The sequence below is a fragment of the Pongo pygmaeus genome, chromosome 2, assembly GCF_028885625.2.
Source record: "Pongo pygmaeus isolate AG05252 chromosome 2, NHGRI_mPonPyg2-v2.0_pri, whole genome shotgun sequence".
Taxonomy (NCBI): Eukaryota; Metazoa; Chordata; class Mammalia; order Primates; family Hominidae; genus Pongo; species Pongo pygmaeus.
The window spans coordinates 44,885,472-44,903,514 of NC_085930.1; the positions used below are offsets into that span (position 1 = coordinate 44,885,472).

Here is an 18,043-nt window from a genome sequence, read left to right on the forward strand (position 1 = left end):
CTCCAAAATCCTTTTGGGAGAGAGTGAACATCCTTCTTTCATAAGGGATGGAAACTTGGGTACTGGAAAACAGTATTGTCCTCTTAAAAGCCAGGGCACTTGGATGAGGAACATCTTCAACTTATCACAGAGCCTATGATCATCTTTTATTCAACATATATTTGTGAGGACATGTTGGGGACAAAAGGAGTGTCTGTTCTCAGAGGTTTATGTCTAGTGCTAATAGAACAAATAGGCTTAATCGATGTAAAATATGTATTTAACAACTAAATATACAATTTTATGGCTTGTGTATTCATAGCAGACATTTATTAGATTCTGAGTATTATAATCAGCATCTTCTGGAGCAATATAACAACTTGGCAGAGACTAAAACTAAAAATGAACTCTCCATTGCATCTGGAGTCCATACGATTCAGACACAGGTAGGATGATGTAGATTTGGTGGGGTATTTTCATTATATTTCTGTCTGCTCAGTTTCAGTTCCAGAGTCCTATAGTGTTTCACAGCTTGGAATCCTATTGTGAAGTTGGCTGAAGATTTTGAGGATTTCAAGATCCCCAGGGTCATAGAGGAATATGAAATTGATCAATATTTGTGGGACTTTCTGAATAAATTTAGGTTAGCCGGGATATATTTTGTTAGAACATTTATTATTGAGCTCCTTCTTTCTGTCATGCACTGTAAACACAGGGCAAACTGTTTTCAGGCTTAAAGATCCCAAATGCATAGCTGAGGTAGCACTGAAAATATTAAGGTCAGTCCAGATTTTGGCACTCCAAGGGGGAGTGGAAGGGGCTTGGGTGTGCTACAACTGTAGCCATCCTTGTAGTGCCTGGTTGCTAATGTGATTCAAGACAGATCTTCTGGCATCCCTTGAACTTCGTTTTTCTTTGTCATTTCTCCAATATTTCCCTAAAAATAAGTATAATTTCCACTGTACCCAGTGCTAAAATAAGTGTTTTACACCAAAATCTACAAAATGACTAGCAGATGAACTTTTTCAGAATAAGAGAAACACATTGGTAGTTTCCATAAATTCTAGACTCTCTTTTACCCAAAATAAAACTTTTAGAAAGGCTGCTTTAAATTTACCTCCTTAACATTTGTTTCTTCTTGAATGCCTTCTTCCGATGTTCCAGCTGAACCTGATTAAAAAAAAAACAGTGTTAATTCAACCACTGAAGCAAGTGACTATTTCTATTAGTCCAACTATCAGATTAGATCAGATTCAAATCACACTCAGGACCTGTGATCTGAAATTGGTGGTAATCTCATTTGGTTAAAAAAAAAGGGGTCACATTTAAGAAAGTGATTATAAGTCTTTTATTATGGAGAGTATATAATAAATGTGCAAAAAGTTTGGAAAGCAGAGCTACAAAATCATCTATCATTCCAATATCCCAAAATACTTTTATATTAATATGTATTGAGGGCCAGGCATGTGGCTAGCAATGAGGATACATAAGAAAGCAAAATAATTAAGATCCTTGTCTTCTAGGAGTTTTAAGTTAGTAAAACAGACAGACTAGCAAACATACAAAGAAATATGACGTGGTAAAACAGGACTGTGTGTATGTTGGTCTATGGGAGCACGCAGGAGAGTCACATAGCGCAGTTTTGCAAATTTGGGGTGTATCAGTGATGGCTGCTTGGAGAAAAAGCTGAGATTTCGAGGATAAGGAGTTAGCTCCATGAAATGAGGAGATGTGGGGGAAGAGGATGTATAGAGAATTTCAGGAAAAATGAACAATATGGGGAAAGGCTCAGGAATGGGAGGCCATCAGATCTTTTATATCAGGTGAACCATTTGTAGTTTGGTATGGCTAGGTTTTAAAGTGTGGGGAGAGGAGATAGCAGGTGAAAGAGCAGATGGTGAAGGGCCCAAAACCATGCCCTGTATATGCTTAATCATTTTTAAAAGCAGAGAATCAAGGTATTTTATTTTAATTTTTTTGACAATTTAAATATTTTATTGATATATATTAGCTGTACCTATTTTGGGGGTACATATAATATTTTGATGCCCATATACAATGGGTAAAGATCAAATCAGAATAATTGGGATATCCATCACCTCAAACATTTATCTTTTTTTTGTGTTGTGAACATTACAATTCTTCTCTTCTGGCTATTTGGAAATATACAATATATTTTTTTAACTATAATTACTGTACTATTGAATACTAGAACTTATCCCCTCTAACTGTATTTTTGTGTACCCCTTAGTCAACTACTCTTCATCATCTCCTTTCCCTTTCCTTCTCAGTCTTTGATAACTATCATGCTACTCTATACTTCTATGAGATCCACTTTTTTAGTGCCCACATATGAGTGAGAACATGTCGCGTTTGTCTTTCTGTGCCTGAATTATTTAGCTTAAGATAATGACCTCTAGTTTCAAACACATTGCAGCAAATGAGAGAATTTTATTGTTTTTTTAATGGCTAGATAATACTCCATTGTGTATATACACACATACACACATATACACACTGCATTTTCTTTATCCATTTGTTGATGAACACTTATGTTGATTTCATATCTTGGGTGTTGTGAACAGTGCTGCAATAAACATGGGAGTGAAGACATCGCTTCAACATACTGATTTTATTTCTTTTGAATATATACCCAGCAGTGGGATTGCTAGATCATATGGTAATTCTAGTTTTAGTTTTTTTTTTTTTAAAGAAACACTGTACAGTTTTCCATAATGGCTGTACTACTTTACATTTCCACCAATAGTGTACAGGTGTTCCCCTTTCTTGGTATATTTGCCAGTATTTTAAATTTTTTGTCTTTTTGACAGTAGTCATTCTAACTAAGGTGAAATGATATCTCATTGTGGTTTTGATTTGCATTTCTCTATTCTTAGTGATGTTGAGCATTTTTTCGTATATCTATGGGTCATTTGCATGTCTTCTTTTGATAAATGTCTCTTCAGATATTTTGTGCATTTAAAAATCGAGTACTTGTGTTTTTGCTATTGAGTTATGTTCCTTATATATTCTAGTTATTAATGCCATATCAGATGACTAGTTTGCAAATATTTTCTGTTATTCTGTAGGTTTTCTCTTCACTTTGTAGACTGTTTCTTTCCTTTGTTGTGCAGAAGCTTTTTAGCTTGATATAATCCCACTTGTTTATTTTGGCTTTGGTTGTCTGTTCTTTTGTGGCCTTAGGCAAAAAAATCTTCAGGCCAATGTCCTATAGCATTTTCCCAACTTTTTTTTTTGTAGTTTTACAGTTTTAGGTCTTAAATTTAAGTCTCTAATCCATTTTGAATTTTTTTATATGGTAATAGATAGGAAGCTTGTTTCATTCTTCTGCATATGGATGTCCAGTTTTTCTAGCACCAATTATTAAAGAGACTGTCCTTTCCCCAATATATGTTCTTGGTGCTTTTGTTGAAAATGAGTTGGCTATCAGTGCATGGATTTATTTCTGGGTTCTTTATTCTGCTACATTGATCTATGTGTCTGTTTTTATTGCCAGTACCATGCTATTTTGGTAATTGTAGCTTTGTAGTATAATTTGAAATCAGGTAATGTGATGCCTCTCGTTTTGTTCTTTTTGCTCAAGACTGCTGGGGCTATTCAGGGTCTTTTGTGGTTCCCTGTGGATTTTAGGATTTTTTTTCTATGTCTGTGGAGAATGCTGTTGGTATTTTGATAGGCCTTGCATTGAATTTATAGATTGCTTTGGGTAGTACAGACCACTTTAACAACATTAATTATTCCAATCTATGAACATGGAATATCTTTTAATTTTTTGTGTGCCTTCTTTGATTTCTTTCAACAGTGTTTTATAGTTTTTCTTGTAGAGATCTTTCACTTCTTAAGTTAAATTTATTCCTAGGTATTTTTTTTTGTAGCTATTGTAAATAGGATTGCTTTCTTCATTTCTTTTTCAGACTGATCACTGTTAGCCTATATAAATGCTACTGACTTTTTGTATGTTGATTTTGTATCCTGCAACTTTACTGGATTTATCAGTTTTAAGAGTTTTTGGTGTGGAGTCCTTGGGTTTTTCTAAGTGTGCTATCATGTCATCTGCAAATGAGAATACTTTGACTTCTTCCTTTCCAATTTGGGTGCCTTTATTTTTTTCCCTTGCCTAATTGCTCTGGCTTGGACCACCAGTACTATGTTGAATAGTGATAAAAGTGGGCATCCTTGTTTTGCTCCAGATCTTAGTCGAAAAGCTTTTTAAAATACTTTCCCATTTAATACGTTATTAGTTGAGGGTTTGCCATATATGTCACATTTATTGTGTTGAGGTATGTTCCTTCTATATTCAATTTGTTGATGATTTTTATTATGAAAGGATGTTGAATTTTATTGAATAGTTATTCTGCATTTACTGAAATGATCATAGGGTTTTCATCCTTGATTCTGTTGATGTAATACATCACATTTGTTGATTTGCATATGTTGAACCATCTTTGCATCCTTGAGATGAATCCCACTTGATCATGATGAATGACCTTTAAATGTATTGTTGAATTTGGTTTGCTAGTATTTTGTTGAGGATTTTTGCATCTCTGTTGATCAAGGATATTGGCCTATAGTTTTCTATTTTTCCTGTGTCCTTGTCTGCTTTTGGTATCAGGATGATGCTGGCCTAGTAGAATAAATTTAAAAATATTTCTTTCTCTTCAATTTTTTGAAATAGTTTAAGTAGAATTGATATTAGTTATTATTTAAATATTCATTACAATTCAGTAGTGAACCCATTAGATCCTGGGGTTTTCTTTAATGGGAGACTTTTTATTATGGCTTTGATCTTGTTATGTGTTATTGGTCTGTACAGGTGTTCTATTTCTTCATGTTTCAATTTTGATAGGTTGTATGTGTCCAGGAATTTATCCATTTCTTATAGGTTTTCCAATTTGTTTGTGTATAATTTTTCATAGTAGTCTATGATGATCCTTTGTATTTCTGTGGTATCAGTTGCAATCTTTACTTTTTAATTTCTGGTTTTATTTATCTGGGGTTTATCTCTTTTTCTTAGTCTAGATAAGGTTTTGTTAATTATCTTTTTTAAAACACAAATTTTTTTTGCCAACTTTCAAAATCATTATTATTTCCAATTTTATTTATTTCTGCTCATTTATTATTTCTTCTCTTCTACCAATTTTGGGTTTGGTTTGTTCCTGCTTTCAAGTTCCTTGAGGTGTCTCATTAGATTTTTTTTTAAGTGTTTCTATTTTGGGGGTGTGGGTATTTATTGCTATGGATTTCCCACTTAGTATTGGTTTTGCTATATCTCATAGGCTCTGGAATTTTGTGTTTCCATTTTCATTTATTTCAATAAATTAAAAAAAAATGTTTCCTTTAATTTCTAAATTGACCCATTGGTCATCTAGGTGCAAGTTTTTTTAAATTTCATGTATTTAAAAAAACTTCCATAGTTTCCATAGTTCCTCCTCTGACTGATTTCTAGTTTTATCCCATTGTGGTCAGTTTCCATAGTTCCTCCTCTGATTGATTTCTGGTTTTATCCCATTGTGGTCAGAAAAGATATTTGATATAGTTTTGACTTTTAAAAAATTGTTGAGACTTGTTTTGTGGCTTAACATGTGGCCTATCCTGGAGAATATTCCATGTGCTGATAAGAAAAATATATTCTGCAGCAGTTGAATGAAATACTCTGTAAATGTCTGTTAGGCTCATTTGGTGTAGGGTCTAGTTTAACTCCAACGTTTGTTAATTTTCTGTCTTGATAATCTGCCCATTGCTGTAACGGGTGTTGAAGTCCCCTACTACTATTGTATTGCAGTCCACGTCTCCCTTTAGATCTCTTAATATTTGCTTTACATATCTGGGGACTCTGATGTTTAGCGCATACGTATATTGACAATTGTTATATCCTCTTGTTTAATTGACCCTTTTTTATTATATAATGACCTTTTTTGTTCTTTTTTTTGGTAAAGATTTTGATTTAAGGTCCATTTTATCTGATATAAGTATAGCTATTCTTCCTCTTTTGGTTTCTGTTTGCATGGAATATTTTATATTATCCTCTCATTTTCAGTGTACATGTATTTTTATAGGCAGAGTTCTTCTCATAGGCAGCATATAGTTGTGTGTTTTTTTTTAATTTATTAAGCCATGCTTTATCTTTCAATTGGAGAATGTAGTCCGTTTACATTCATTGTTACTACTAATAGGTAAGGACTTACTACTGCCATTGTCTTACTTGTTTTCTAGTTGTTTTGTAACTATTCGCTTTCTTTCTTCCTTTCTTACTATCTTCCATTGTGTTTAGTTATTTTTTTCTGGTAATATGCTTTAAATAAGTTGTTTAGAACTAATACCAACTTAACTTTGATTGCAAAAAAGAGACAGAAGAAACAAACACACAAACAAAGACATCTGTACACATTAATCCCAACTTACTCCACATTTTGATTTTTAATGTCACAACTTGCATTTTATATTGCTTATCTCTTTAAAATTGTTGTAGTTAGTATTATTTTAAATATTTTGTCTTTTATTCTTCTTAGTAGGGATATAAGTGACTCACACACCATGATTACCATATTAGTGTAACAATCACATTGATATTATTTTCTTTCCATTTGAAGAATTTCCTTTAGCATTTCTTATAGGACAGGTCTGGTAGTGATAAATCCCCTCAAGGTTTTTTTTTGGTCTGGGAAAGTCCTTATTTCTCCTTTCTTTCTGAAGTTTAGCTTTTCTGAGTACCGTATTCGTGCTTGGCAGATTTTTTTTTTTTCTTCAGCACTTTGAATATATCTTTCTACTCCTCCTGGCCTGTAAGGTTTCTGTTGAGAAGTCTGCTTTCAGGCATATTGGATTTCCCTTACATATTATTTCCTTCTTTTTTTTCCTCATTGCTTTTGCTCAAAAGTCCCTTTTCCTTTCTTTATCTTTGGCTTTTGAGTACCTGATTATAATGTTTTGGGGTATTCTTATTTGAGTTAAATCTGATTGATGACTTAATCTTTTTGTATCTAGATATTTATCTCCTTGTCCAGGTTTGTAAAGATTTCTGTTATTATTTATTTAAAAAACTTTATACAACTTTTTCTTTCTCAGTTCCCTTTTTAACTTCAAAAACCAAAATATTTGTTCTTTTGATGTTGTCACCTAGACCTTGTAAGATATCTTTATTTATTTTTTTAATTCTTTTTCTCCTCTGACTCTGTTTTCAACTGGACTGTCTTCAACTTTACTGATTCCTTCTTCTATTTGATCAATTTTGCTGTTGATGGTATTTCATTAATTTTATTTTTCAGCTTTAGGACTTCTGTTTGATTTTTAAAAATTTTGATCTCTGTTAAATTTCATTGATAAATTTCTGAATTCATTCTGTGTTTTCTTGAAGTTCAGAGAGTTTCCTTAAAATGTTTTTTTGAATTCTTTGAGAGATCACACATCTCCATCACTTTAGGGTTGGTTTCTGACATCTTATTTTGTGCATTTGGTGAGGTCATATTTCTCTAAATATTCTTGATGCTTGTGGACATGTACATTGAGGGATTAGGTATTTATTTTAGTCTCCACAGTTTGCCTTTGCCTGTCCCTGTCTGTCTTTGGAGAGCCTTCCTTGGATTCTGGCAGACTGATTGTTTAGTTACCTGAATCTGTGATCACTGCAGCCCTCTCAGCACTAGAGGATGCTCTAAGCCCAGGCTTACCAAGATTCTCACTAGGATTTCAAGGTTGATGTGGTTTTAAGGCCCAGATGGACCTGGGGAAGACCCAGGGAGGGTTCTGGGTTTGTGTGGGAGTGCTGGTCTGGAATCTGAGTTCAGAAGACTGTCCCAATGGCCCAGATGGATGTGACTCTCTGCCCATCTCTGCATGGATATGTTGGGTCCCTGATTGCAGTGAGAGGGGTTGAAGTTGAGGCTGGGCCCCCTTGGGATCTGCCAGAGAAAGGAGGTTGATAGGCCTGTATTGTTGGCTTAGATGGGTACGCATCACCCAGCAGGTGCCTGCACAAGCAAGGCAGTTCCTTGACTGTACCTGGAGGAGCCAGAGCTGAGACTGTCCCCTCAGGATCTGCTGTGGAACAGAGGCTGGAGAGGTCAGTCTTGCTTCAGAGTAGTGCACATTACCCAGCACAGATAGGATAGCTCCCTGATGTAGCAGGAGGGGACAAACTTGAAACAGAGCCCTCTGGGGATCGGCTGTGAGATGGAGGCTGGCATGCCTGTCACATCAGTTCAGATAGGTATGTGTTTCCCAGTAGGTCCCTGAACAGATGGGATAGTTCCCTGACTGCAGCAGGAAGGGCTGGAGCTCAGATTGGGTTGATTTGGGATCTGCTGTGGGACACAGACTGGAGAGTCTTGTCTTATTGCTTCAGAGGGGCATGCCTTGCAGGTTTCAGCACAGATGGGATAGTTTACTGGTTGCAGTGGGAGGAGCCAGACCTGAGACTTGGTGCCATCAGGATCTGCTGTGAGTTGGAGTTTGGCAAGCCTGTCAGGGAGGCTCAGGGCTCAGACTCCCAGGTTGTGTGATATGGGTGATTCTCTCTCTGGATCCTTGTGTGAGCAGCTCTGAGCTGGGACCTCAGCTGAGAGTGGTTGAAGCTAAACCACAGGGAAACTTTCAGGTTCATCACTGAGATAGATGTTAGCAGGCAGATGAGTTTCTCTGCCAAGGCACAAGTATGCATGATACATCTTGGATCCCTTGACAGATGGTTTTGGTTGCAGGCTCAAGACCAAATGAGGAAGGAGCCAAGCCCCTTGGAGGACAGGACAATTTCAAGACTTGAATGTGGAAGCAAGCTTGTAGTATCAACTACCTGGAGTCAATCTGCTTCTCAAAATGATGCTCTCAGGTTGTGAGCTACATGAAGACTTCACAAACTCCTACCTAAATTTTGAGGCTCCTGTAGAGAGGCTTTGGGCCATATATGGGTACAGAATTTTATTTTTTGTGGGATATATGAATGGATTACCTTCTATTCCATTATCTTGGTTATGCCACTTTGTATATGCTTAATCTTAAGGTCAGGAGGTATCCATACAATGGCAGTATTTTGTGTCCACATAGATGCAAAATTATATGATTGTACGTAATAAAGATTAAACTCATTTACATTAGTAATATAATGTTATATTCTTGGTATTTTTACTTGACGTATATCACTGGTTTTTCTTTAACTTTTAGTTTAGGTTTGGGGGTACATGTGAAGAGTTTATTACATATGTAGACACGCTGTCACAGAAGTTTGTTGTGTATATTATTTCATCACCCAGGCATTAAGCCTAGTACCCAATAGTTATCTTTTCTGCTCCTCTCCTTCCTCCCATCCTCCTCCTTCAAGTAGACCCCAGTGTCTGCTATTTCTTTCCTTGTATCACTGGTTTTTCAAAAGTTATAATATGGAAAATCAAGTTTTTAATGCTTATATAACATTCAGTCACATTGACTGATGTACTGATTTAGTTAACCATTCATTCATCATTATACATTTTTATTATTTCTTATGTTTTATTTTTAAAATATGCTCAATTATCATTTTCTTTTTTAGCTTTATATCTTTAGGATAAACATTGAGACATCATATTATTTAGTCAAAGGATGTAAACACTTTTATTTCTTTTGGAATCTCCTGATAAATTTACTTTATTGTTTACATTGCTATTAATAAAGTAAGAATATGTATCAAATTCACTACATTGCTTTTGGTTGAGAGGTATTATAATTCTTATAAAATTTCACAAATCAAATAGACCAAATATATAATTTGTTTCTGTAAACATTAACAACGTTGAACATTTTCCACATTGTGTTTTCTTTTTTTTTTTTAATTATACTTCAAGTTTTAGGGTACATGTGCACAATGTGCAGGTTAGTTACATATGTATACATGTGCCATGTTGGTGTGCTCCACCCAGTAACTCGTCATTTAACATTAGGCATATCTCCAAATGCTATTCCCTCCCCCCAACTCCCACCCCACAACAGGCCCTGGTGTGTGATGTTCCCCTTCTTGTGTCCATGTGTTCAATTGTTCAATTCCTACCTATGAGTGAGAACATGCAGTGTTTGGATTTTTGTCCTTGCGATAGTTTGCTGAGAATGATGGTTTCCAGCTTCATCCATGTCCCTACAAAGGACATGAACCCATCCTTTTTTATGGCTGCATAGTATTCCATGGTGTATATGTGCCACATTTTCTTAATCCAGTCTATCATTGTTGGACATTTGGGTTGGTTCCAAGTCTTTGCTATTATGAATAGTGCCACAATAAACATACGTGTGCATGTGTCTTTATAGCAGCATGATTTATAATCCTTTGGGTATATACCCAGTAATGGGATGGCTGGGTCAAATGGTATTTCTAGTTCTAGATCCCTGAGGAATCGCCACACTGACTTCCACAATGGTTGAACTAGTTTACAGTCCCACCAACAGTGTAAAAGTGTTCCTATTTCTCCATATCCTCTCCAGCACCTGTTGTTTCCTGACTTTTTAATGATCACCATTCTAACTGGCATGAGATGGTATCTCATTGTGGTTTTGATTTTCATTTCTCTGATGACCAGTGATGATGAGCATTTTTTCATGTGTCTGTTGGCTGCATAAATGTCTTCTTTTGAGAAGTGTCTGTTCATATCCTTTGCCCGCTTTTTGATGGGGTTGCTTGTTTTTTTCTTGTAAATTTGTTGGAGTTCATTGTAGATTCTGGATATTAGCCCTTTGTCAGATAAGCAGATTGCAAAAATTTTCTCCCATTCTGTAGGTTGCCTGTTCACTCTGATGGTAGTTTCTTTTGCTGTGCAGAAGCTCTTTAGTTTAATTGGATTACATTTGTCTATTTTGGCTTTTGTTGCCATTGCTTTTGGTGTTTTAGTCATGAAGTCCTTGCCCATGCCTATGTCCTGAATGGTAATGCCTAGGTTTTCTTCTAGGGTTTTTATGGTTTTAGGTCTAACATTTAGGTCTTTAATCCATCTTGAATTAATTTTTGTATAAGGTGTAAGGAAGGGATCCAGTTTCAGCTTTCTACATATGGCTAGCCAGTTTTCCCAGCACCATTTATTAAATAGGGAATCCTTTCCCCATTGCTTGTTTTTGTCAGGTTTGTCAAAGATCAGATGGTTGTAGATATGTGGCATTATTTCTGAGGGCTCTGTTCTGTTCCATTGGTCTATATCTCTGTTTTGGTACCAATACCATGCTGTTTTGGTTACTGTAGCCATGTAGTATAGTTTGAAGTCAGATAGCGTGATGCCTCCAGCTTTGCTCTTTTGGCTTAGGATTGACTTGGCAATGTGGTCTCTTTTTTGGTTCCATATGAACTTAAAAGTAGTTTTTTCCAATTCTGTGAAGAAAGTCATTGGTAGCTTGATGGGGATGGCATTGAATCTATAAATTACCTTGGGCAGTATGGCCATTTTCACGATATTGATTCTTCCTACCCATGAGCATGGAATGCTCTTCCATTTGTTTGTATCCTCTTTTATTTCCTTGAGCAGTGGTTTGTAGTTCTCCTTGAAGAGGTCCTTCACGTCCCTTGTAAGTTGGATTCCTAGGTATTTTATTCTCTTTGAAGCAATTGTGAATGGGAGTTCACTCATGATTTGGCTCTCTGTTTGTCTGTTATTGGTGTATAAGAATGCCTGTGATTTTTGCACATTGATTTTGTATCCTGAGACTTTGCTGAAGTTGCCTATCAGCTTAAGGAGATTTTGGGCTGAGACAATGGGGTTTTCTAGATATACAATCATGTTATCTGCAAACAGGGACCATTTGACTTCCTCTTTTCCTAATTGAATACCCTTTATTTCCTTCTCCTGCCTGATTGCCCTGGCCAGAACTTCCAACAGTATGTTGAATTGAAGTGGTGAGAGAGGGCATCCCTGTCTTGTGCCAGTTTTCAAAGGGAATGCTTCCAGTTTTTACCCATTCAGTATGATATTGGCTGTGGGTTTGTCATAGATAGCTCTTATTATTTTGAGATCGTCCCATCAGTACATAATTTATTGAGAGTTTTTAGCATGAAGCATTGTTGAATTTTGTCGAAGGCCTTTTCTGCATCTATTGAGATAATCATATGGTTTTTGTCATTGGTTCCGTGTATATGCTGGATTACGTTTATTGATTTGCATATGTCGAATGAGCCTTGCATCCCAGGGATGAAGCCCACTTTATCATGGCAGATAAGCTTTTTGTTGTGCTGCTGGATTTGGTTTGCCAGTATTTTATTGAGAATTTTTGCATTGATGTTTATCAGGGATATTGGTCTAAAATTCTCTTTTTTTGTTGTGTCTCTGCCAGGCTTTGGTATCAGGATGATGCTGGCCTCATAAAATGAGTTAGGGAGGATTCCCTCTTTTTCTATTGATTGGAATAGTTTCAGAAGGAATGGTACCAGCTCCTCCTTGTACCTCTGGTAGAATTCGGCTGTGAATCCGTCTGGTCCTGGACTTTTTTCGGTTGGTAAGCTATTAATTATTGCCTCAATTTCAGAGCCTGTTGTTGGTCTATTCAGAGATTCAACTTCTTCCTGGTTTAGTCTTGGGAGGGTGTATGTGTCGAGGAATTTATCCATTTCTTCTAGATTTTCTAGTTTATTTGCGTAGAGGTGTTTACAGTATTCTCTGATGGTAGTTTGTATTTCTGTGGGATCGGTAGTGATATCCCCTTTATCATTTTTTATTGCGTCTATTTGATTCTTCTCTCTTTTCTTCTTTATTTGTCTTGCTAGTGGTCTATCAATTTTGTTGATCTTTTCAAAAGGCAGCGCGTGGATTCATTGATTTTTTGGAGGATTTTTTGTGTCTCTATTTCCTTCAGTTCTGCTCTGATCTTAGTAATTTCTTGCCTTCTGCTAGCTTTTGAATGTGTTTGCTCTTGCTTCTCTAGTTCTTTTAATTGTGATGTTAGGGTGTCAATTTTAGATTTTTCCTGCTTTTTCTTGTGGTCATTTAGTGCTACAAATTTCCCTCTACACACTGCTTTGAATGTGTCCCAGAGATTCTGTTATGTTGTGTCTTTGTTCTCGTTGGTTTCAAAGAACATCTTTATTTCTGCCTTCATTTCGTTATGTACCCAGTAGTCATTCAGGAGCAGGTTGTTCAGTTTCCATGTAGTTGAGCGGTTTTGAGTGAGTTCCTTAATCCTGAGTTCTAGTTTGATTGCACTGTGGTCTGAGAGACAGTTTGTTATAATTTCTGTTCTTTTACATTTGCTGAGGAGTGCTTTCCTTCCAACTATGTGGTCAGTTTTGGAATAAGTGTGGTGTGGTGCTGATAAGAATGTATATTCTGTTGATTTGGGGTGCACAGTTCTGTAGATGTCTATTAGGTCCACTTGGTGCTGAGCTGAGTTCAATTCCTGGATATCCTTGTTAACTTTTTGTCTCATTGATCTGTCTAATGTTGGCAGTGGGGTGTTAAAGTCTCCCATTATTATTGTGTGGGAGTCTAAGTCTCTTTGTAGGTCTCTAAGGACTTGCTTTATGAATCTGGGTGCTCCTGTATTGGGTGCATATATATTTAGGATAGTTAGCTCTTCTTGTTGAATTGATCCCTTTACCATTATGTAATGGCCTTCTTTGACTCTTTTGATCTTTGTTGGTTTAAAGTCTGTTTTATCAGGGAATAGGATTGCAACCCCTGCCTTTTTTGTTTTCCATTTGCTTGGTAGATCTTCCTCCATCCCTTTATTTTGAGCCTATGTGTGTCTCTGCATGTGAGATGGGTTTCCTGAATACAGCACACTGAGGGATCTTGACTCTTTATCCAATTTGCCAGTCTGTGTCTTTTAATTAGAGCATTTAGCCCATTTACATTTAAGGTTAATATTGTTATGTGTGAATTTGATCCTGTCATTATGATGTTAGCTGGTTATTTTGCTCATTAGTTGATGCAGTTTCTTCGTAGCCTCAATGGTCTGTAGAATTTGGCATGTTTTTGCAGTGGCTGGTACTGGTTGTTCCTTTCCATGTTTAGTGCTTCCTTCAGGAGCTCTTTTAGGGCAGGCCTGGTGGTGACAAAATCTCTCAGCATTTGCTTGTCTGTAAAGGATTTTATTTCTCCTTCACTTATGAAGCTTAGTTTGGCTGGATATGAAATTGTGGGTTGAAAATTCTTTTCCTTAAGAATGTTGAATATTGGCCCCCACTCTCTTCTGGCTTGTAGAGTTTCTGCTGAGAGGTCTGCTATTAGTCTGATGGGCTTCCCTTTGTGGGTAACCCGACCTTTCTCTCTGGCTGCCGTTAACTTTTTTCCTTCATTTCAACTTTGCTGAATCTGACAATTATTTGTCTTGGAGTTGCTCTTCTCGAGGAATATCTTTGTGGTTCTCTGTATTTCCTGAATTTGAATGTTGGCCTGCCTTGCTACATTGGGGAAGTTCTCCTGTATAATATCCTGCAGAGTGTTTTCCAACTTGGTTCCATTCTCCCCATCACTTTCAAGTACACCAATCAGACGTAGATTTGGTCTTTTCACATAGTCCCATATTTCTTGGAGGCTTTGTTCATTTCTTTTTATTCTGTTTTCTCTAAACTTCTCTTCTCACTTCATTTCATTCATTTGATCTTCCATCACTGATACCCTTTCTTCCAGTTGATCAAATTGGCTATTGAGGCTTGTGCATTCGTCACGTAGTTCTTGCGCCATGGTTTTCAGCTCCATCAGGTCCTTTAAGGACTTCTCTGCATTGGTTATTCTAGTTAGCCATTCATCTAATTTTTTTTCAAGGTTTTTAACTTCTTTGCCATGGGTTCGAACTTCCTCCTTTAGCTCAGAGATGTTTGATCATCTGAAGCCTTCTTCTCTCAACTCGTCAAAGTCATTCTCCATCCAGCTTTGTTCTGTTGCTGGTGAGGAGCTGCGTTCCTTTACAGGAGGAGAGGCACTCTGATTTTTAGAGTTTCCAGTTTTTCTGCTCTGTTTTTTCGCCATCTTTGTGATTTTATCTACCTTTGGTCTTTGATGATGGTGACGTACAGATGGGGTTTTGGTGTGGATGTCCTTTCTGTTTGTTAGTTTTCCTTCTAAAAGTCAGGACCCTCAGCTGCAGGTCTGTTGGAGTTTGCTGGAGGCCCACTCCAGACCCTGTTTGCCTGGGTATCAGCAGCAGAGGCTGCAGAACAGTGGATATTGGTGAACAGCAAATGTTGCTGCCTGATCGTTCCTCTGGAAGTTTTGTCTCAGAGGAGTACTCGGCCGTGTGAGGTGTCAGTCTGTCCCTACCCGGGGGTGCCTCCCAGTTAGGCTACTCGGGGGTCAGGGACCCACTTGAGGAGGCAGTCTGTCTGTTCTTAGATGTCCAGCTGTGTGCTGGGAGAACCACTACTCTCTTCAAAGCTGTCAGAGAGGGACATTTAAGTCTGCAGAGGATTCTGCTGCCTTTTGTTTGGCAATGCCCTGCCCCCAGAGGTGGCATCTACAGAAGCAGGCAGGCCTCCTTGAGCTGCAGTGGGCTCCACCCAGTTCGATCTTCCTGGCGGCTTTGTTTACCTACTCAAGCCTCGGCAATGGCGGGTCCCCCTCCCCCAGCCTTGCTGCTGCCTTGCAGTTTGATCTCAGACTGCTGTGCTAGCAATGAGCAAGGCTCCATGGGTGTAGGACCCTCCAAGCCAGGCACGGGATATAATCTCCTGGTGTGCCATTTGCTAAGATCATTGGAAAAGCACAGTATTAGGGTGGGAGTGACCTGATTTTCCAGGTGCTGTCTGTCACCCTTTTCTTTGACTAGGATAGGGAATTCCCTGACCCCTTGCACTTTCCGGGTGAGGCAATGCCTAGCCCTGCTTTGGCTCACACGTGGTGCACTGCACCCAGTGTCCTGCACCCACTTTCTGACACTCCCCAGTGAGATGAACCCAGTACCTCAGTTGGAAGTGCAGAAATCACCCGTCTTCTGCGTCACTCATGCTGGGAGCTGTAGATTGGCATCTAGCTATTTCTTTAAATGTTAAATGTGCATCCTTCGAGCTGGAGAGCTCCACATGGCTGGGGAATCCTCAAGAAACTTACAATCATGGTGGACAGCACCTCTTCACAGGGCAGCAGGAGAGAGAATCCCACATTGTGTGCTCAGTGCAAGTTTTCACCTGTGAATTGTCTTTGGTTGATCTCTTGATTGGTAATAATTTTTATAGACATAGGATTTTAAAATTGATTTCTATATTTCTAAATTTTGAACATTATTTCTCCTTTAATGAATTGATCAATTAAATTCTATTATTACTTATTCAATAATTTTTAAATTTTTAAAATTTATCTCAAAATTCAATTTAAAATTGAAAATTGAAAATTGAAAATTGAAATTCAATTTTTAAATTTATCTCAAAAGTATTTTTCAGATTTTAACCAAGGTCTTAATAGTAGTGATTAAATAATCATATATGTTATGATTAAAGTTTTGTCTATTAAAGTCTGTATGAAGAGTAAGCTTTATATCAAAGTTATTCATCTAGTTCCAGTGGTTTATGTTTGTTGTTTAGACAGTACAATGCTATTTTTATTGTTATTGCTATGTAACATATCTTAATTTTGGGGAAGAGCTAGTAATTCCCTCATTAACCTTTTTTCATATCATTTTGATAATTATGCACTTTTGTTCTTATAGATGAAGTGTATAATAATTTAAAAGCGTAACTTCAATATTGTCTATCTGAACGCATACATTGAATAGCAAATATGGCAGTTAAAAGGATTCCTCAATATATTAGGCAGAATGCAAACGACAGTTTCCAAATACACATATGGCTATTTTATAAAGGGAAAGTAAGTTTTCACAATTGCTCAAAGAAATCTAACTCACCTATTAATCCTGGTGTAAGATAACTTTTATGTTTAGGAACAAACTTTCTAATATTCCTTCTGAATGTTTTCAGGTTAATTGGAGTTTGAATAATCACTACTTTTGTGAAATCTTCAATACTTTGTATCTGAAAGTTGACAGAACGCAAGTTAATTTCTGAGCAAATATCCTACAATTAAAAATTTATCTAGTAGGCTGCTATTTCTGGCTTTCTCTAGGTATCTGGGAAAAATGGAAAATATTAACAAATCAACACAAATAAGATTGATATCTTAAAATACTTGGATATGTTGGTTTTGTAAAAGTCAATATTCCATATACATTCATTGATTTTTAAATATTTCTATTCCATATGAAAAAAATGATTAAGAATGAATTGCCAGTGGCCCTTTAAAAATCATCCAGAGACTTTTTCCACATGGCAGAAAGAAAGTTTAATGAAAAGGGTATTTCAAAATATTCTTTTCATTAAACTTTCTTTCTGCCATATAGAAATATTTCAAAATATTCTTCCACCTTGTGGTTGTTTTCAATATAGTTTGAATCACATTGGTACCCAAATCCACAATGAGTAGGGCTCTGTTTCTAGGGAAGTAGATAGAGTTTATCGGGCTTCAGGCTCCTGCTTGGCTGTCTAAATTCTCAACAAGCGCCCACACCAAATCTCTGTTACGTGTTCAAGGATAGAGGTAGAGAGCAGCATAGCGGAGAATGTTTCACTTCCTGTCATTAAGCATTATGTCAGTGCTGGTGATGTCCACTTAGAAAATTTTCTCGTGATCATTTTTCATGTTGGGATCCCTCCCATTCCCATTACACTTTTTTCTTATGTCCAAAATCTACCCTGTAAGTGCTTTCATCCTAGCTGTAAAACATTTTATTAATATATTTACTTATTTGTTTCTTTCCACTTGGTTGAAAGATCTCTTGAGGATAAGTTGTAAGTATCTTTTTTTTTATCATTTCAATATATAGCACTGTATTCCAGAATATTTTAAATAGCTCTGAGTCCTCTTTGAATTACTTTTTGTAGCTGTATCTTTTATGTGCCCTGATTCCTTTTGACGTGTGCCTCTCTGATTCTCCCCCAACATAAAACAACACACACACACACACACACACACACACACACACACACATACGCATACTTCTTTCCTTCTTTACATGGCTCAGGTTCTCATTTTGATTGGCAGGGGAACTCAATTAACAATTTAAATATGAGAAGACATTCACTTTCAAAGCAGCTGTGGAAATACTATTAATACTCAAT

At 36.9% G+C, this 18,043-nt stretch overlaps 1 protein-coding gene across 2 annotated transcripts in view; it reads right to left on the reverse strand.

Moving 5' to 3' along the window:
* The window catches only part of SLC9C1 (solute carrier family 9 member C1), a 171,580-nt gene that overhangs the window by 19,897 nt on the left and 133,640 nt on the right, over positions 1-18,043 (reverse strand). Inside the window, exons 25-27 of one of the 2 annotated variants that reach the window (XM_054482328.1) lie at positions 16,774-16,900; positions 1,097-1,149; positions 645-916 (exon numbers count right to left, since the gene is read on the reverse strand). In XM_054482328.1, the coding sequence (XP_054338303.1) occupies positions 854-916; positions 1,097-1,149; positions 16,774-16,900 (243 nt within the window). In that variant the 3' untranslated portion in view covers positions 645-853. Of the gene's footprint in view, positions 1-644; positions 917-1,096; positions 1,150-16,773; positions 16,901-18,043 lie in introns of those variants that run through there. The other variant, XM_054482329.1, reaches the window with a different exon arrangement.